At 42.6% G+C, this 22,043-nt stretch overlaps 1 protein-coding gene across 1 annotated transcript in view; it reads right to left on the reverse strand.

Moving 5' to 3' along the window:
• COL3A1 (collagen type III alpha 1 chain) overlaps window positions 1-22,043 on the reverse strand; it is a 95,298-nt gene that overhangs the window by 58,837 nt on the left and 14,418 nt on the right. The window contains exon 2 of the mRNA XM_083626256.1: window positions 3,491-3,693. Coding sequence (XP_083482382.1) covers window positions 3,491-3,693 — 203 coding nt within the window. The remainder of the gene's footprint in view (window positions 1-3,490; window positions 3,694-22,043) is intronic.

The following is a 22,043-nucleotide window of genomic DNA, read 5'->3' on the forward strand; positions in this document are numbered from 1 at the left end:
ATTTTATTTTTAATTGCATTGTTTTGTTGACTTCTTTGAAGCCCTGGGCTCCTTTGGGAGGAAGGGCACAACAGAAATTTAACAGACATAAAGAATAATGTTCTCTTTTCCTTTTCTTCTTTTTCCTGGTACCCCTCACCTTTTCCCTTCCCTCAGTGCACAATGTCTCTGTTTGAACAGCTTGGCGTTTGGTGTTTTGAGGGCAATAAAATTCAGAGAAAAGGCTATTGTGAAGCTTTCCAAGTACAACTCCAATAAAATCCATGAAAATGAGCACTTCTTTCATATGGTCTAGATGAGATAAATTCTGGTATGTATTACAACCCATGTCACCCTGTTTATCAAAAGGAGCTGCTTAGTTTTCAAGGAAAGACAATAAATTGCCCAAATGTTTTCAAGCAATATGAGGAGACACTCCACATTTTTAGTTATAAACTCATTTAGTTTTTGATTGAGGGTGATGGGATGTCATCATACAATTTAGCCTTTAGCTAAAGAGTCCTGATTATTTAGGCCTGTGTTCAGTAGAAATGCTTCTTTCTTTTGTTCTCTGAGAATGATACAGCCCGACGTGATCTACACCCCTAGAACTAACTGTAGATCGCAACACAGTTTTCCTTTGGAATTTACACTTTTCTACACTTAGTGATGCCGTTATTGGCTCCAAAAAATGCTTATAAACCTTGCTTAATACAGTACTTTTAAAAGATAAAGCATGTTTAGAAATGCATATTTTTGAAATAAAAGAAGTTCAAAAATATGTACATATTTAAATGCTATTAATTTCAGATTAATGCAGAAATTAGAAATCCACAGCACTCTAGAAATGTTTTCTTCCCATGAGATTTGTGTGGTTGTTGCTGCATCAGGGCATTGTGGGAAATTAAAAGATCGTAGATGTGTAGCACTCACTGAATGTGCTAAACCGCTTGCTCCCATCAGAGCAACTGAAGGAATAGCTCAGTCAGTAGAGCATGAACCCTCTTAATCTCATTTTTTTTAAAATAATTTTTATTAACAGGCCAATCACATCACATTATCCATATCGCATTAATTCCAAATTATACAGCCAAATCTTTTTTTTGGGGGGGGAATACCCATACATCAAGCTCAGCTCGAGTCCAAAACTATCACTTGTCTTACTGCATTAATTAGACAGTTCTGTCCAGTTTGATCCAGATAGTCCTTTGTTACTTCCTTTCTCTTCTTGTTGTTATCATAAATTCCTTTCTTTGCGATCTCTGATGGTTTTCACAAGCAGGTTAGAAGCTGGCTGAACCCTCTTAATCCCAGAGTCGTGTGTTCAAGCCCAACATCGGGCAAAAAGATTTCTGCATTGAAAGGGGTTGTACTAGACAACTTGTGTGGTCCCTTCCAACTCTATAATTCTATGAAAACTTCTATGACAGGAGTGGGCCTCAAACTTCGAGCCAGGTCAGTGTGCATTCATACAAACATCATATGGGGAAGGTAGAGTCTAGTTAACATTCTTGCGGGTAATTTTAGGATGAAAAATAATGATTCAGGTAAGGGAATAGTAACAGAGAACTTTAACACATCCAGTTACTTTTAGTTCAGCGAGAGACAGCAGTTGAAATCTATGCCATCAACTTTCATCTAAAGAATATTCTATATACTAGAGGTGGGAAATCTGTGGCCTAAGAGGTACATGTGGCCCTCTGCCTAATTTCATTTGGGTATTGGGAGCCCAGAGGAAAATAAGAAGACCAGGAACAGGCAAAAAAAAATGTGGAGGGGGAGTAGAATTGGATGGAACAATGGAAGCAAGGAAGAGGAAAAGTTCTATGCAAGCAATCAGTTCAAATCCCTGGGACCTTTCTGAGTTATGGAATCATAGTATTGTACAGTTGGAAAGGACCACAAAATTCACCTGGTAGGGCTTGAACCCTGAAATTAAGAGTCTCGTGCTCTACTGAGCCATCCCAGGGATACAAGTGAGCAGTCCCTTCCGTGACAGCTACTGGGCAGAAGGGAAGAGAGAGAGAGAGAGAGAGAGAGAGAGAGAGAGAGAGAGAGAGAGAGGATTGTTGGAAAGAGTGGAGAAAGAGGTGGTCTTGCTCACTTTAATCTCTGGTTTTACCTATCTCTGCCATGTGGCCCCTAAGGGGCCCTGACAGATAATTCCCTGAGAGAACATGGCCTTTGGCAAAGAAACATTTCCTCACCTCGGCTATATTCAGTGGGGCTTATTCCTAAATATACACACACTCTGTAAAAGGTTGTGTCTCTAAGCATTTGATTTTTATTTCATTAGTAGCACCAAATCCCTCAAGTATTCTTACAGTATTTGAAGGATAGGGGAGGAACGACACAAAGATCCCAACAGTTCATAAACAAAACTCATAATGCAGACTACTCCATTTTATGGCAGTTTCCATCTTGATTCCAGATCTGGGTTTTGAGCATTTTAGCTAGCGGAAATCAAGTGCTGAACATGAACTTTGTTCCAAGCATCTACACACCATGAGAAATTTCCAGCTGCAAATTTATAATTGGCAATGCAAATTGTGCAGAGAGTGGATGTTCTCTTGGGACAGAATTTAGTGTTCTTTGGATGCAAAGTTTTTGGCCTAAGTAGATAGTCCTGATACTTGCCAGGCTTTATTTGTATTCAAGTGAATAACAAGCCCTGCCCAGTTTTTATATGCTCAACAGTTTATAGCATCTCTCCGTTTCTAGTGAGAACAGATTTTGTTGGGAGATTGCTGAGAGACTTCCTTGTTGGTGTTTGGACTGGAACGTGTTGCAAAAACAATATTTCTCCGTATATCCTGGCAGTTCAAATTCTAACCCTTTTATCAGCCTAGGAAGTGCAGAGGTCCTGGTTCATTGTGAAAAGGGAAGGAATCAGCGTTCCTGGACCTCCATGAAATAGCCCTTTTGAGAAGGAGGAAATAGCTGTATTTAGATGATGCTCTTAATAAGTTGTCCCTCTTTGATGCTTGATCTCACAAAGTCTAAATCAATACTTGAAGGAAGGTTTTGAATATATCACACACGGCCATTTTGAGTATGCACTGATCAACAGCCATAGCAATAGTTAAGCCTAAGAAAATAGAACTGAGCCCAATATAACCCCTTTGAAGCCAGTGGTCAATAGTCAACAAAATAATAGCACGAAAACAAGAATTACCACAGTGCAATAGAACTTGCCCTCTTCTCCTCCCACCATGACATACTTAAATCTCTTCCATAGGGTTGTGGGAGGCTGGGAGAAGAGGGGAAGAACATTCCATTCTGCAAGCAGAAATCCTGTGCTCATGGAACATTTTCCTTAGCACTGTGTTGAATCTGACTCAATAGGATTAACAGTGCAATCCTATTCATGTCTTAAGGAAGTCCTGCTGAATTCAGTGGGACTTGCTCCTACGGAAGTGTGTGTAGGTTTGGAGAGGAAACCATTTTAAATTTAGGCATCAAGGCTTAGCTGAGGCTGGATTCAGGGTGGTAGGTTTATACAAGGTCTTACAGGTGGCAACGTTGGTGAAGGGCACTTTGCGCAGCAATCTCCAAAGGGAATCTCCGGATTCTCGCAGTCTAATTCCATATCGTCGCAGACGATGTCATCGCACAGAACAGCTCCTGAGTCACACACGCAGATTTGGCATGGTTCCGGTTTCCAAACATCCCTGTCAGCATACACTTGGCCAAGGTGTGTACATGCTCCTATGACTGGGGAGAAAAACGTGGAGGAGAGAAATAATAAACATTAGGTGTTGGGTGCACATCAGTAAAACACAAATGGAAGAAATAGCAAACAGCTTTGGCAGATTATTGCTATTTGATCATTGACAGAGTTTAAAATGGCAGTTGTGATTCCATGATCTAGCATTTGAAGAGCAGAGGTGGTCACTAGAGATCAACTGTTTAATACCAGGGAAGGAAACAACGTGAGATTCTGTGTTTTGTCTAGGGTCTTTTCCCACACAGAGAGAACGGTGAACACTTTCACAAAGAATTCTACACTACACGCTAAGAGACAAATGTGAAAGGTTTGATGACAAGCAACTAGGAAGGGTGACAAATGGACACCTACAATTCTTTTTTAAAAACTAGATTAAAAAAAACACTAGATTCCATTGTGAACACATGTACAAATTGGGGGAGGGGAGAACATTGCTGGACATAAAGTTCTACAGTACATAAAGTGAAATGTTTTTGATAATTTCTGCTTATAATAGCGTGAAATTGTAAGCTTGATGTCAGAACCAAGAAAAAAGCACACCAAGAACTCAGGCCAATGTAAGTTTCAATAGTGGGAGTGGTCCCTACTCGCAAATCAATTTCTGAGTTCTTGGTGTGCTTTTTTCTTGGTATATTTAATAACAAGAACTCCAACTTATTTAACATTGATGTCAGAACCAGGCACCCTTGAGCAGTCTCTAGTGTTGCTCCAGGGCATTGTGGGAAATAAAAATGGCAGCTCATAACTGCTGCCCAGTTCAACTCATGACTGGGGTTCAGGGCCACTGATTTAGAAGGGGCCATACTCAAAGGCTACCTCAAAACAGAAGCTGGTCATGACTGCAGACTATGTTTCACTGTATGTATGTACCATAGTAGCATGGTAGTAGTGGCATGACAAGCAATCTTTTGAAATAAAAGATTATCAGTAGAATTTGCTGACATTTTTTCTAGTTTGTTCAATGTCAACAGCAATCTCTCTTGTTAATATCTCAAAGCAATGAGTGTCATTAGTTGTTTTAGAGGGGGGAGGGAATCCCACTTCTCTAAATATGAGAATAATGCAAAATAATAATAATAATAATAATAATAATAATAATAATAATAATAATAATAATAATTTATTTATACCCCACCCATCTGGCTGGGTTTCCCCAGCCACTCTGGGTGGCTTCCAACAGAATATTAAAAACACTTATTTATGCATATTTTAAATCTTAGCTCAATTAGATGAAAATACAATGCATAAATTGTTAATGCCAGCACAAAAAGATGTTCATTTCCCCTGGTGGGAAATGCTGTGCATCTTCACGTTACACATTTCAGAAGATTTAACTTTACAAACAAAAACAGAAGACTCTGGTGAATGATACATAGTTACATACACATACTTCCCAACAACATTTCACTCATGAACATAAACACATTATCATATATTTAATTTTGCTACTGCAATCAGTTTATAGACATTGGCCTATAAAGCTCTATATAGCCCAGGACCCAAGTATCTGAACAACCACTTTCCGTACCACCAACCAGCCTGTATCTTAAGATGTGGGCCAGTTCTACTCAAGGAGGAGGGATCTGTGTTGGCACAGAATCCCTCAGCAGTCCAGACTCCAATGTTGTTATTTACTCTCACAACATAGGAGTACAGTTCATTTAAAATAGTTCTCCTCCCTCAGGCATCTATGGCCTCTGCATCTCCATCAATCTTTTTCATGTTATGTCTGATCCAACCATGTGTGCTCACTTTGTCGGTATTTCAACTTTGGTCAGACATGACGCTCTGCATTTGCCAGGTGGCTCGATCCATTGGCCAGGTTGTGCATGTACAATAGGACACTGCTATCCAACTTTTAAGGAACTTCCTCATATAGTATAAACTTGGGAATCAGAGGAATGAGGAAATAGTAGAACTCTTTGTTTCCATTCACAAAATAGAATCTAGAATCTCAGAACCGTTTTATCAGTCACAGGATATCTGGGTAGCTATGGAGCTTCAGAAGGATTCTTAAGGAGGCTAAAGATTTGCTTCCCTGCCACCTTAATTTATTGGCACATGGTAAAGATTCTGTCATAATTATCTGGCAGAATCCGGGACCAGGGAGAAGAGGTGGTGGAAGAAGATTGGAAGAAATTTAAAGACTATCTACAGAAATATTGCAAAATTAATGAATGTTAGAATGATGTTGGATAGAAATTAAGTGGTTTCCAGCTGTAATGCTTTAAGAATATGGAAGAAGGGCATAAATAGGTAAAAAAATAACTAAAATAGTGTTGGATTGGAAATAAGTGGTATTAGTAACAAAGTTAATAAGAATATGCAAAAATGAATTGATAATGGATGAAAATACTGTTATAAAATGTTAAGTTATAGAGACAAGATAAATGAAAGAGGGTAAGGATTTGCTGATTTGATTATTTAAATGGGAATACAAGAAGGGGAGGTGTGAGGAAGTCAAAGAAACAAGCAAATGAGTTTTAAATTATGAAAAAGAATTGTTTTTAATTTTTTGTATTTTTGTGTGTGTGTGTTTACTCTTATTTTTTTCTTGTTGTTTTATTATGTGTTTTTGTATATCTGTTTTTTGTAAAATCTTAATAAATATTTCTTTTTTAAAAAAAGATTCTGTCATAATTATCTTTTAAGTGACAGTTTCAGGATAACGTTTTCCTCCAGGTAGCTGCTGCTGGGAAAACGTAGCAATGATTAGATGGTTACTCTGCTGAACAGATGTTCCTGTATCAAAAATACAGAAGTGAGACCTGCAACAAATGTTGTAGATGGAGTGCTGCTGTTTGGGATTCCTGCTATTCCACTCCAGAATTCCATTTTTGCCCCTCAACAGTCAGCATTCTGGAGCCAGTGAGCATGTTCAATCTTCACTGAGCTGATTTGGGGAACAGCAAAAATAGAGGGGGATACACACACACACACACACACACACACACACACACACGTGGTACCTCTAGTTACGAACTTAATTCGTTCCAGAGGTCCGTTCTTAACCTGAAACTGTTCTTAACTAGAGGCATGCTTTCGCTAATGGGGCCTCTTGCTGCCGCTGCGCCGCCAGCACATAATTTCCGTTCTCATCCTGGGGCAAAGTTCTCAACTCGAGCTAACTCTTCCAGGTTCATGGAGTTTGTAACCTGAAGCTTTTGTAAGGTACTGATGTATAAGGTAAAGGGACCCCTGACCATTAGGTCCGGTCGTGGCCGACTCTGGGGTTGCGGTGCTCATCTCGCTTTATTGGCCGAGGGAGCTGGCGTACAGCTTCCAGGTCATGTGGCCAGCATGACTAAGCCGCTTCTGGCAAACTAGAGCAGCACACGGAAACGCCGTTTAAATTCCCGCCAGAGCGGTACCTATTTATCTACTTGCACTTTGACGTGCTAGGTTGGCAGGAGCAGGGACCGAGCAATGGGAGCTCACCCCATCGCGGGGATTCAAACTGCCTACCTTCTGATCAACAAACCCTAGGCTCTGTGATTTAACCCACAGCGCCACCCACAACCCTTAAGGTACCGCTGTATACACACACGGAAATCTGGTAAAACATGAATTCGAGCTCATATGCATGTATGGATGAAGGTTCCAACATTATCATTCTTTTATTCTTATTTGTACTGTTAAGACCCCAGCAATCATCTGCAAATCTGGAAAAACTTTGGCTATAGCCCTTGAATCCAAGCATTCCCCAGCGAATTTTCCCATGCATAACAGCAGTCGTAAAAGGCAGAAATGAAAGAAACAAGCCAAATGTGAATGTTCAGAAATAAAATGCATTGACTCCTGAAATAAGAGGGGGGAAAGGAGTATCAAAGCTCGCTGAAGAGTTATATTCATTAAACAAAATCCTTTCTTTAAGCCTGATTAATATAAAAAGATTACTTGAAATCTATGCGTCGTGTTTTGTTTATAATGTTAGTAGCATTAAACAAAAGGTCATATATCCTTCCCGTTACAACGCATCTTGTGGCCTTTCAAACTAACCACACCGTTTTATGACAATTCCTGCAGGGAACAAGAGGCCTTCCTTCCTGTCAAAGTTCCCAGTACAGTTCAAGACGCAGTGTCACCCAGTAGACAGAACAATGGACTAGTTGGAGCTGGTAGGTCTCTGGAACAAATCTCAGCCCAACGTGAATTTAATGGACAAGTGTGTGGGTTGCATTCTGGCTTCCCTCCCTCCAGCTGGTGGCATGTGCGTGTTATGTACTGAGTTGAATAGGATCCAAAATGCAGCAGTCTGATTGGTCCTAGAACAATAGGATTCAGAATGCAGCAGTCTGATTGGTCCTAGAACAATCCAGCAGTCTGACTGGTCCGCAGGAGCCACCCAATCCAGCTCCAGGTGGAAGTGAATCCACAACCTGATTGGCCTACTGGAGAATTAGCCAATCACGTGCAGCCCATTGTGTAAATGATGTATATAAAGCAGATATTGTGGGGGAACTTCCATTCCTCCTCACCACTATGAGCTGAATAAAGAGCATGAAATCCACTCTCGACTCTGAGTATATTTCAGTGGGGGAGGCAGCTTTTGTCAACTCCTCGTCCCCCATTCAGTCCCCAGTACCACCTCTCACACTGTTCTGGAAAGTTGGAGGGTGCCCCCCAGAACAATGTGGGAGGGGTACTGGGGCACTGATGGAGGAATGGTGGTGCGGAGGGAGCGGTCCGCCTGCGGCACCACTATTCCGGTAGGGTTCCATTGTGGTGCCCCCCCGGACACGCGCTGTGGACCCCCACGGGCACCTGGCACCACGCCCCCACAGACAGCGCACCACGCCTCCAGAGTGCGTGCCACACCCCTGCGGGTGGCGTGTCACACCCTCGCGGGCAGCGTACCATGCCCCTGGGATGCGCACCACACCCCCCAGGTGCACATCACGCCCCTGGGGTGTGACAGCCACGCCCCTGCCTGCTCTCCGCCCCCGGTAGCAGAGCATGCAGCTTGGCCACTGTACTGGTGTTGCAGTGACAGGAGAGAATCAGCAAAATTTGCCACTCCCCTTGGTCACTCCACTGTATCAAAAGCTTTCTATGGACTAAGGAAGCCATTCCATCTATGGAAAGTGAAGCAATGAAACCCAATAATTCCATTTCGTTACCTCCATTTCCCCTAAACAAACGGGAATGAAATGATGATGGTGGTGAGAGATGAACTGTTAGGAGAATGCACATGAACTATTTTAAGTCCCAGGCACACATAACTGGGGGAAAAAATCCTATGGAACCCCAGCTTTTGTGCCCCGCCCCCAAAGTGCCCTCAAGTTACTGCCAGATTAAAACTAATAAAAATGCCATTGCAATAAGGAGATTAAAGCAAATGTAATTTAATCCTATAGGCACTGATTGGGAGTAAGTGACCCTGAAGACAATACGTCTTAGAAGTAAATGGAGATGCGGAGAATTGCATTGTAAATTATTAGAATAGTGAGAGAAGAAGCATAAAATGCCTTTGCTGTTTCATTATGTCCCAAAGTGCTATTATCTTCAGCAAAAAATAATGGGGAAACTATGGAACTACCTTGCCTGCAATAAACTGCTAGTATAAGAAGGCATCAGATTCAGAAAAGTGGCTGTTTCTGCCAACGAAAGCCATTAAAAAGAACACGATTTTAAATAAAAATGCTATTCTTGAACAGGAAATTGTCTCTTTGACTCTTCACTGAATGGTCTAATCTAGGAGCATTGTCATTCTCTTCATATACGGTAGGTGGCACAATTGACCTGTCAGAAGGCAATGTAACCCAAACATCTGGTTATAATGACTTTCAGCCTTCTCTCTAACTTTCTGGATATTGCTAGATCAGTTAAGAACTAAACTGGAAGTGCCGCACTACAAATCTCTGCGGCTTTTGGCAGGATGAACGTATTAAATACATTTTTCCAGGAGAACCTTCCATCTGGGTTGATTTGCCAGTTCACAAAACCCCTGCTAGGTTAAGATGTAGCTCTCTGTGTCAGCTCACGATGACATAATGCCCTGCACATTGGCTATGAAGACTTCCCTTTAAAAAAAAAAAAAATTAAAAAGTGAAAAACACTCTACAAAACTGCCAGAGCTGGCAAAAGAGTACGTAGACATAATGGGAAGTTGATACTACAGGTTGAAATGTCTGTTTCCAGACTTGGGGCTAAAAGAACAAAACAAATTCACTGATTGGGCAGACTTTTGGCACAGTTGTAGTTGAGGCTATTAGGATTTTTTTTATGGCTTCCAATTTACCCCGTAGCAGGGGGTACCACCTGCCTTTACATTTAAGTGACAGCAAGCCTACAGGTCGCCATTGTCATGCCCTAACTATGTTGCTGAACTCCAGCTTTCATCATCAGCACCACTCAGTGTGGCCAATGAGCAGGGTTGATGGAAACTGGAGACCAAAAACTTCAGAAGAGTATCGTGTTGGCTACTCCTGCTCTAATAAATGACTACATGCCATGATCAAGAGGGAAGAGAGATTCTGTCAGGAGACAAGGCAACCTACCGCCAGTGGAGTAATAAGCAAAGAAATTTCACAAATGTGGGATTGGGACCCTGCAGACTTTCCTGATCGCACAAGGACTTCCTTTTGCATTGTGGCCGGATTGCTAATCCAGAAAACGTGGCATGGGGGACAGTGTTTTTTAACCTTGGGGCCTCAGATGTTGGAGTAGCAACTCCCACCATCCCTGATCATTGGCTAATCTGTCTGGGGATGATGGGAGTTGTAGTCCAACAACATCTGGGAACCCAAGATTGAGGAACAGTTAGCCAATAGCTTATCCCTGTGAATTTCATGTCGCTCCCATGGTTATTATGATTCAGAACATAATGAGCAGATGGGGAAGGAGGGGAGGATGAATGCTGGTTGCAATCCAAGATACTGGCCACGATCCAAAACAGAGTTTGGCATATTTAAATCTATTTATTCCAGTGCACTGTACACGGGGGTTTGGCCCTTAAGACTTTATAAAACACAAAAGCTTGTTTTCAACATACAATGCATCATTCGTTAGAGTTGTATACAAGTTTACTTTTTGAGTAATTATTGAGAAGGCTTGCCAGAAATTGTTTATATAAATTACAAGTTGTTAGACGTCTGGAAAGCATTTCAGAGAAAGAGATTTTTTCTTCTTCCTGTATTGGAAAATTTATGTAGCAGATTAAAACTGCATTTTCCTAAATGTTCACATCTTAATACTGGTTATCTCTATCAATGTGTTTGCTTTCCTTGAGTTGAAGCAAAGAGAAATCAAAACAGAGGTAAACCTTCCTGCCCAACAAGAGAGTTTTGAAACAGTGCCAACATTTCCATGTATACCACTAAAGAAACAGAACGGGCTGATATAATGAGGAAGGGGCCAAAAGGGTGGTTGCTTTTTCAAAAGCCATGTTTCATTTCACCATTTAGTGCAGAAAAAAATGTATCAGGCAACACAACATTTAGCAAGTTAGAGAAGGAAAAAGTATTGCTGTAACGTAGCAGTTAAGCAAGGCCAATGGGAATTGGGCCATTGTGTCATTAAGGCTGCAGTCCTAAACACGCTTATCTGGGAATAAACCTCACAAAAGGAGGTATCTATAGGACTGCACTGTAAAAAAAGAATGGTTGCATTTTCCCTTTCCTCCAAGAACCTTTGGATGGCATACTTGGGTTTGGTCCAGTTCTTCCTTCCAACTTGGTGAAGTAGATTAGGTTGAGAGGTCTAAGGTCATCAAATGAGCTTCATGACTGAAATTTGATTCTGGGTCTCCTCAGTCTATTTTGCTAGCTTGGGCAATGGATGAGATGGCACCGCTGCCCATTCCACTTACATAAGCCTCCTTCAGTACTGATGATGGGGTAGCAACCTCCATACTGCACCTGAGGCAGCAGGACAGTTGGCAGTCATAGTCCAAGACATCTGGAGAAGATCAGGCCGGGGAGGGCTGTGCAAGAGTCTTTAGTATCGATCAAGGAGGGGAAACCTGATTGGTTTCCTGCCAGTTGATTCTCCATTCAAAATTGGGGGACATGGGTTGTCTAAACCACTGAGCCTCTTGGGCTTGCCAATCAGAAGGTCAGTGGTTCAAATTCACACAGCGGGGTGAGCTCCTGTTGCTCTGTCCCAGCTTCTGCCAACCTAGCAGTTTGAAAGCACACCAGCACAAATAGATAAATAGGTACCACTGCGGCAGGAAGGAAAACAGAGTTTCTGTGCGCTCTGGTTTCCATCACGGTGTCCCGTTGTGCCAGAAGCGGTTTAGTCATGCTGGCCACATGACCCAGAAAGCTGTCTGTGGATAAACACTGACTCCCTCAGCCTGAAAGTGAGATAAGCAACTCACCCCATAGTTGCCTTTGACTGGACTTTAACATCCAGGGGTCCTTTACCTTTACCTTTACCATTCAAAATTAGGCCCCTCCCTTCTGCTTTCAACCCTGCAGTGGAAATTATGTGGGTGCTGAGAAACCATCTGGAGTAGGGTGGGGTGATTTTGAAGAAAAGAGGTCCTACAGGGAAATGAGTAAGTATCTCCTCCTCTTCCTACCCACCAGTCTTATGCTCAAGACTGCCATGTCCGGCAGCTGCTTCTAGTTTAACTAGTCAGGGTTGATGGAAAATTACACAGAACTTTTCATATGCAGGGTGCGTCAATATAATGGGTTTCACTGCACCTATGGGAGAATGGCCAAAGGAATGGTGGTTTCTTTCTCTATTTCAGAGCAAAGAATAAAACACCTGATATTGCATTAGTCAGAGCAATCACTGTTCCCTAGCTTGTAGTTAATGAGTGAGAACGAGTACTGTATATCTGTTCAAAAGAAAGCAGTGGGTACAGTGGCTAATGTCTTTCAGTGAAATCCTAAGTGGGGGGAGGTATGTGAAAAGGCAGCTTTTCTGCTACATCTGAAGCCCTGGCTTGTACTTCCTGGCCAGGTGGCAGATGTGGCTTCTTGACTTATCTGGAATAAGTTTCCAGATAAACATTGACTTCCTTCCTTTCCCCTCCCCTGCACATATTTTCTCTTTATTTATCTTCCCTTTACCTCTCCAGGATCCTTGGCCTCCTTCCTGTCCTGTCCCAGCTTAGACTGCCCCACCTCAGGGCCTACTTTGGGCTGGTAAAGGAACCACCAACAGTAGCTCTACACCCGGGGAGCTATTTACAGGCATTGTGGCGGACATGCCCACTGCCGATGAAGCGGTCCTGCACCAGGGGTGTCAGGCTGCTGCCAGCGACTCCCATGGCCGGTTGCCCAAGAATGTACAAAGACAAGGAAATGTTTCTTACCGTCCGCTTTTTATTCAGTATTTACAGAGAGAGGCTTTAGAACCCAGCCTATTGGATAACAGCGTTGTCCCGAGTTAGTCTCCACCCCCTGTCCCTCCCACTTCCTCATTCATCACTTCTACGGGTGCTACTAAGTGCCCTCTGTCTTTGAGCTCTTTGCTCTCCTACTTTTAAGGCTTGCCGGGTTCTGGGAGATGGGGGGCTTGGAATGCTTTTAAAGACACCGTGTCTGTCAGCTGTCACCCCCCCCACCAGGTGCTTCCTCTTCTCCCATTATTTCCCAACATTCCCCCTCATCTGCCTCTGAGCTGTGACCTTCCTCAACCCCCTGTTGTAATTCTAAACTGTCTTACTCTTCCTCCTCCCTGGAAGGGTCAGGATGGGGAGGCAGTCTCCACCATTCCTCCTCTGCCCAGTCCCAGGCACCTTCACTCCTTCCGAACTGCCACCAGCCAGTGGATCTGCAGGTTAGGATTGTTCTGTTATGCTGGGGCTGGAGTGCCAATGATGGAGATCTCCCTGGAGGTCAGCAAGGATGTTTCTTGTGCTAATTGTTGTCAGGTGAGTTTGTTTTCCTAACCTATTGGGCACAGCTTAGCTTGCTTACTTGGGTCACCTATAGACATTTGAAGCTATTTGTGTCTTCCTCTTTGTTTAGGGTGAAGGGAGGAGACAATGAAACGCTTGCACCCACAGACACCATGTTTAACCTGAAAAGGATTTGTGCTGCCTCTGCCTTTAATAGGCGGGTTATGTATATAATACATACATGCATATTCTAGGATGCACATGTGGTCATGTGTGTGTGAGTCAATGAATGGAGAAGGGTGACTTTTGCATGACTTGTGTGATGTAGCCTACCTTGATTTCAGCAAGGCATTTGACAAGGTGCCCCATGATATTCTTGTAAAGAAGCTGGTAAAATGCGGTCTTGACTATGCTACCACTCAGTGGATTTGTAACTGGCTGACTGACCGAACCCAAAGGGTGCTCATCAATGGTTCCTCTTCATCCTGGAGAAGAGTGACTAGTGGGGTGCCACAGGGTTCTGTCTTGGGCCCGGTCTTATTCAACATCTTTATCAACGACTTGGATGATGGACTCAAGGGCATCCTGATCAAATTTGCAGATGACACCAAACTGGGAGGGGTGGCTAACACCCCAGAGGACAGGATCACTTCAAAACGACCTTGACAGATTAGAGAACTGGGCCAAAACAAACAAGATGAATTTTAACAGGGAGAAATGTAAAGTATTGCACTTGGGCAAAAAAAATGAGAGACACAAACACAAGATGGGTGACACCTGGCTTGAGAGCAGTACATGTGAAAAGGATCTAGGAGTCTTGGTTGACCACAAACTTGACATGAGCCAACAGTGTGACGCGGCAGCTGAAAAAGCCAATGCAATTCTGGGCTGCATCAATAGGAGTATAGCATCTAGATCAAGGGAAGTAATAGTGCCACTGTATTCTGCTCTGGTCAGACCTCACCTGGAGTACTGTGTCCAGTTCTGGGCACCACAGTTCAAGAAGGACACTGACAAACTGGAACGTGTCCAGAGGAGGGCAACCAAAATGGTCAAAGGCCTGGAAACGATGCCTTATGAGGAATGGCTAAGGGAGCTGGGCATGTTTAGCCTGGAGAAGAGGAGGTTAAGGGGTGATATGATAGCCATGTTCAAATATATAAAAGGATGTCACATAGAGGAGGGAGAAAGGTTGTTTTCTGCTGCTCCAGAGAAGCGGACACGGAGCAATGGATCCAAACTACAAGAAAGAAGATTCCACCTAAACATTAGGAAGAACTTCCTGACAGTAAGAGCTGTTCGACAGTGGAATTTGCTGCCAAGGAGTGTGGTGGAGTCTCCTTCTTTGGAGGTCTTTAAGCAGAGGCTTGACAACCATATGTCAGGAGTGCTCTGATGGTGTTTCCTGCTTGGCAGGGGGTTGGACTCGATGGCCCTTGTGGTCTCTTCCAACTCTATGGTTCTATGATTCTATGATTCTATTCTAAGAGGCAAATGCAGATTTGCATGCATGTGAAGGGAGACGGGTACAGAAATGGGATTTACAAACAGCAACACAAAACCTGTCCATGAATTTGGGTGGATTCCCACCTGCACCTTGAAAGACATTTGATGGGGAGAATCGGAACAATATCCCTTTTCATTTGCCCAGCACAAATGAAGGCGATCAAAATCTATTTTCCCTTGGAGTGGGGTGCCAAAGAATCTGGTGCCTGTTATTATGGCAATGTTTACAAGAAAAGTTAAGATGTTCATTCCATCCCAAGAATCGTAATACAAGCAAAGCATAGTCTCAAAATGAACTCATTGGATCGCTGAGCCAAACTGCAGAGTGTTTTCAGTTTGGGGCAATTAGATAAGTGCTGAGTGCGGGAGAGTGGAAAAAATGTGCTCATAAGACTTATAATTAGATGTGAATATAACACAAGAGCATGCATGAAAGGAGTCTTTTTGTCCTTCTGTGGATGATTCTAGTCTTTATACTCATGTGGGGTGTTTCCCCCTTGCAAAGACATAGGCAGAAGAATATTTTAACAAAACTAGAATGTGGAGAGAATTCTGCAGGCTTTTCAGCCTGATCCAGCAATAGCTTAGGGTGAGGTCTTGGATATGACCTCACTAAAATCACTAGAATCCCTACTTTCTTCCCCGTTATAACAGCTCCCTCATTCACCCAAGTGGAGAACAAAAAGAGACATGCCTGAGGCAGTGTCGTACCCATCCACTGCCCTGGGAAAAACAGGGGGGAAATACACACAGGGCACCCTATTTTTTCTCGCAAGAGGACAGTGGCCTCTCGTGTGCTCTCAGGCTGTACTTTTGGGAGGCATGGTGCCCCAAAATGCACATTTTGGGGCACTGTGTCTGAAAAAAAACCCTGTTTGGGGGCAGACTCGAGATCTCGCATGGGTCCTGTGCAGGGCCAGATTTAGGTTTGATGAGACCCTAAGCTACTGAAGGAAATGGGGCCCTTTCTATGTCCAGCTGTCCTTTGTCAACAACAAATTGTCGCTGTTTTTTGTGTGTTGAATATATGCTATATGGTAATTTATGGACCTAACAGGCATCTCAAGCCATTTGCACATAACAAAATATGTATTTTATCAAAGTAATTGTTGAACTGAAATACAATTAAGAAGAAGTATATTAATATTGAAATACAATTAAGAAGAAGAATATTTTGGGGCCCCCTGCAAGAGAGTGGGCCCTAAGCTATAGCTTGTTTAGCTTATACATAAATCCAACACTGGTCCTGTGACTTGCACAGTAGTGCAGACCTGAAAGATGGTGCCATAGATTTGGGTCGCGTTGTGTTGGAAGGTATGGAGTGTGCGCTCAGCTTTTCCCCACAGCTGAAGTGACTAGGTGAGCTAACTTGCATTAGAGCCACAAATACAATGTAGGGTTCACCTGGGGCTCTATGTAAGGAAATGCCCTTTGCAGAACCAGTAGTACCCGGGGCTCTACAGAACAGTAATAACAAGATGCACCACCCAAGCTGCTCCCATTGAACCAGTGTTAACTGGGAGAATATAATACAAGCTTTTAAGTTCCTTTCCAGAGCAGCCTTGGCCAAGTTGGTGCCCTCCAGATATTCTGGACTACAGCACCCATCAGCCTCAGTCAACATGGCTGCACTGGTTAGGGATGATGGTGTTGTAGTCCAAAATATGGTCATGATGTTGCTGCCTGTTTTTTCCCCTGGTCACTATAGCATCTGAGCAAACAGGTCAGTGAAAGAAAGCAACCCAACTAGTATGTGTTGATCCAAAATCAAGCAACTGATGATCAAGTGAGCCAACTGAAGCGACAAATGATAGATCCGATTAAATGATACATTACTTTCACTTTGCCCCGTATCCTCCAATAGGGACCTTTGTTGAAGTTTTGGAAATTTCTTTGCCACTAAAGAACCGAAGTGGTCCCAAACATTTACATATTTACATCTTCAGTATAGGCATAAGATTGTGTTTCATGATGTTGTGATGGCAGAGAAGTATCCTAAGACAGGAGTCAGCAACTAGACGGAGATTGGTGTGTGCCAATCCAGAGGCCAAAGAAGGGCATAAGAACAGTGTAATGTGGCCAGAATGAACCAACAGTCTCAAAGGTGGGTTGGAGAAGACTTTTGGCTGCCACCCTAAACTCCCTGCCCCGCCCTAGCAAAACTAGTCAATATAAGTTCTTGCTTGGTGCTGCATCTGCTCCTCAATCAGGGTATTTAAGCTGCCAAATACACAATTTAAAATTCAGTATACAGTAGATTAAATGCATAATATGGTAATAATCATTATCATGCCACCATTTGTGATTTTTTACTTCACTAATTATGCTATTTATTATAAACTAAAGCAATAATCCATCGGGGGAGCGAGGGAGGGAGAATTCTATAAAACATCTGGATGAATTTAAGTGCTGACTGTTCCCTCAAATGATACCAGAGGCGTTACACATGATTGTGTGCATCTGTACAAAAAGAGAACATTGTATTTTTGATTCTTCTTGGCATATAAGCCCCAGAGGAGTGGTGTAGGGAGTAGTGAGAAAATGTTTTGGGGCATGTGTCCAAAACTCCATGCATTGTGTAGGTGTTGGGATTTTGGACTTGTTTGCTTGCGAATCCTTTTTTCTCTCCCCATCCCACTCCATATAGATATTCATACACATAGTGTTCTGGTGCAATGGAACAATTAAGAGACACAGCACTACAAGTCAATAATTATGTATATAGGGTTTGCTCTTCTTACATAAGGATTACCTAATCATAGCAACTGACGGCTGTGAGGCATTCTTGCTGCATCATAAATACAGGTTATAAAATGGATTTTTCCCATTGATGCACCGTTTATTGAAAGATGAGGAAGGGGTATGGAAAAGAAAATTATGCATGACATAAACAGATTCCATAATTATCTCTAGGGCAAAATGAGTTAGAAATCACTACAAATGACCATTGCAAGATTATTGGGAAATCTCTGCAGTTGCTCCAGCAGGCTCACCGATGAAATTATTTGCTGTAAATAAAAATATTTCTTACATCAGAGTAGGAATCCCAGCTCTACTGTAGACATGGTGTTTTTCAGCTGCAAGCAAGTGGTTGTTTTAAAGAGAGTTCAATTATGATCTGTTTCTTTCAGCTCCCTATTCTGGCTAGCCAGGTGTTGCTGTTTTTAAGTGCTATGCAAAAGCCTTTATTAGTAGATCCAACAACTAAAACTAGCTTTTTTAAAATAAAAAAATTCTATCTGAAGAAGTGTGCATGCACACGAAAGCTCACACCAATAACAAACTTAGTTGGTCTCTAAGGTGCTACTGGAAGGATTTTTTTAAATTTTGTTTCAACTACGGCAGACCAGCACAGCTACCTATCTGTAACTAGCTTTTTTAAATTAATGGATATGAGCAATTTTGATTGGTGGGATTGCAAATTGAAGACATGCTATTTTTCTTTCTTTCTCAAGCTCATGGTGCACCACTGCAATGAGAAATGAGAAGAAAATGTGCAAAATGACATTTCCTTGGGCAAGAAATGTTAGATTGGATTAAATTGTACATTATTTTCTCTTTGCCCAATGTCCTCAGACCTTGGTTGATGTCTTTGAAACAGGCCAATCTATTGAAACAGAATTGACTTATTCATAATAACAAGAAGTGACAACTACAAATATAATGCCCAAATACCAAGAGAAGTACTGCATCCTGCATCCATCAGAATATGGACTTAATTCAGGCATCCCCAACCTTCAGCTCTCCAGATGTTTTGGCCTACAACTCCCATGATCCCTAGCTAACAGGACCAGTGGTCAGGGATGATGGGAATTGTAGTCCAAAACATCTGGAGAGCTGAAGGTTGGGGATGCCTGCTTGTGCAACCACCAATGGTGTTTCTCCACCAATGCCCATAGCTAGCTGGATGGCAATTCATGGCCACCAGAATTTATCCCATTTTGCCTGTATTGATGCCCAATTAAGAAGTTTCTAAAACTTTATTTTGCTAGGACTTTGGGACATAAGCATTGTTTTTACCGCTGCCTGTTTTACCATGTTGTTATCTTGACTCTATAGCACGTTTTGTTATTTTACACGAGGCTTTTCTTCCTACATGCATTGTCTCTGATCCCTAAGCTGCAAAAGTTGACATGACTGCCCATACAAGAAAAGCTTGCGTTGTACAGCACGCAGGTTGAAATTCAGATACATGTGTTCAACAAGGCTCCTTTGCCATGCGCCTCAGCACTTGATTTATGATTTAGACTGAACATGAGTGACATCAATTTTCTACTAGGTTGCTCACAAAATTATGTTCCCCCTCTCCATCTCTCATCTCCTGAATTCCCCAGTTCCAGGGCAGTGAAGGCAAATTAAGCAATTAGCACTTACAAAAAGTTGGACAGGGATGGATTTCATGCTGCTGGTGACACTATAAGGAATGCATTGTTTCTTTTGTGTGAAAGGAAGATGAGCATAAGGAGGAGCTCCTACTCATCATCAACACCAATGAAGAGGCCCTTAGACTTCTCTCAAGTATACTTGCATCAGCAGATGGGAGTACCTTCTCTTCCATTCCATGGTGATTTGCATTCTGGCTGAAGACCAGAAATAGGTTGAGGATAGACAGAAGATACATGGTGATTTAGTGAGGTAAGCAAGGAACAGACCAATGGCAGGCTTGCTAAGCAGGCTGTGGGAAAGGTAGTGTGTGTGTGTGTGTGTGTGTGTGTGTGTGTGTGAGAGAGAGAGAGAGAGAGAGAGAGAGAGAGAGAGAGAGAGAGATCAGGCCTAACAAGCTACATGGCCTTGTAATGAGATGCCCAGCATAATGTAAGCAGCATCAATGTGATGAGGACCCATGCTGCAGAGGCATTTATGTGACTAAGACCACATGGGCTGAGTTGATCATGTGGTACTTTGTGGGGAGTCTTAGGAAATGGGTCAACACATCAGAAGGTTCAGTGACTCTTATGGGACCACTGGCTTTCAAAAGCAGTAGCTGCCCAATATGAGGAAATTCAACAACTATAAAAAGATGAATCAGCCAACAAAAATCAATGGCTATTCCTCAGAGTGAGAAACAGCTGAGTCTACCATTCTCCCCAGCACTGCTTTAGCACCTCAAGTAAAATTCATGTACTAATGGGATGTTGCAAATGCATCAGCCCTATTCAGGCATGGTGCCTCCAGGCAGGGCTATGTTTCCTGACTCCACCCCAACATTTGCATATTGAGTAGGAGGGGCAGAAGAGGAATGTGCTTCTCAGCTGAACACACTGAGACTCCTCCACACAATGAGGAGCATCAATCATGCAGTGTGAAGGATTGTGCATGTGTTTCAGCAGGACACAAGAAGATTAACCCTCAAGATCTTCCTGGTCAACTACAAAAGTCTGAGCCTATAGCCAGTAGGAATGGGGACCTTCAGGTTAGATTGTGTAGTTCTGCTCCCACCACCATATACTTCCAGTGAACTTCTAAACAGAGCAAGTAGGTTAGATACCATTCATGTTGTATCCCAGGAATCTACTGAATAAAAACACAGCCTGGTTTTTTTTTTTAATTGGCATCTTAAATGGGCTCTAATCCAGAGATGTCTTGCATTTAACAAATGCATTGCAACAAATTCAAACACCACTGATTTTGGTGGGACTGAAGAGTGATTAACTTCCTCTAAAACCAATGGCTTTGGAGAAAGCCATTGAAGAATGAAAGTACCTCTTTCAGTTCTCACAGCTCTTTGCAGGAAGTTATTGTTGGTATCATAAAGATGTATGTGGAAAGGATGGCTGTGTTGAAGCAGGTTCTACTCTGACCTACATACAACTTTTTCTGTGTTTAAACTATGGCCAAAAGTCTGGGTTGATGGGAGGTACAGCTCAGCAACATTTGGAGGAGAATTGGTTAACTATTCCACATTTTGGGGTAGTCTAGGGACCTCTCTATGTGATCAGAAGCTCGCTGGTATGTGAGTTCGCCCACTTCAAATGTTGCAACAATCATGTAGGTCAGATGCTGAGCATGTGCCATGAACCCATTTCCCTCCACATGCTTGTGAGATGCACAAAAGGGCAGTCTCCAATTTGGGGAGACTCGAGAATCCGAAACAGCAATCATTTTCTTTGACTGGGACCTTTCCGGAATAAATGGTTTGTACACTGCAACCGAAGACACCATTCTTAAATTAATTTACCCATAATTAAGTCCTGATGGAATCAAGTAAACATTCTCATGCATGTATGAATTTAGAAATTACAACACGACGATCATGTTTGGCTTCTTGCATCAAGAAGATTATAACATGTGCTTCCAATCGTTGAACATCGTTGTTAATTTGCCCGAAAACTGTCTCAGAGTAATTGGTCTGTTCCCACAGTGAAGTCTAGTTAAAGCAGTCACAATTTGGGTTAAGGAAACTCTCTGGGGTGGGGTCGCAGGGAGAAGAATGTGAGCTTCACCCCCTTACAGTTTTCAGAGTTGGAGGGTGGCATTTTGAAGCAAGGAGCCTCCTGCACTTGTGAAGGGTACCAGCATGTTTGAGTATCATGGGAAAATGTGGAATCTAAAATGTGGTGGGTGGGGGAGCTGAATGAGTAAAGCAGGAACCTGACTTCGGGTCATCTGCCAAGGAAAATGTGATTGGGGTGGACCCTTCAGGCTCATCCCCATGGCTCACCTCAGATATTTCTTTAACACAGGTAGCAAATGCCTGAAGATGGCTAGAATGCTAGTTTATTTCCACATTTGTACCATCTTGCCATTCTGGATCACGGTCATTATATCTTTGGGATAGCTATTTTGGAAAGGTTGCCATCAATCTCTACATTAGATTAGAGTAACGGCTTGCCATTAGTCACCTTTGTGTGATAGAGATAAGCAACAAAGAAGTTGCCAGTAACCTATCACATAGAAGCAGCCTTGTAGACAATGAGAAAAACTGCAGCACAGCCAGAGAAAGAAACAACAGAGACACTTTTGATTTAAATGAGGCTTTACTGTACCCTGCCCTGAAATCATTTACAAATGCGATTTATAAATGTCTTCAGT

The sequence above is a fragment of the Podarcis filfolensis genome, assembly GCF_964270895.1.
Source record: "Podarcis filfolensis genome assembly, chromosome: 1".
NCBI lineage: Eukaryota > Metazoa > Chordata > Lepidosauria > Squamata > Lacertidae > Podarcis > Podarcis filfolensis.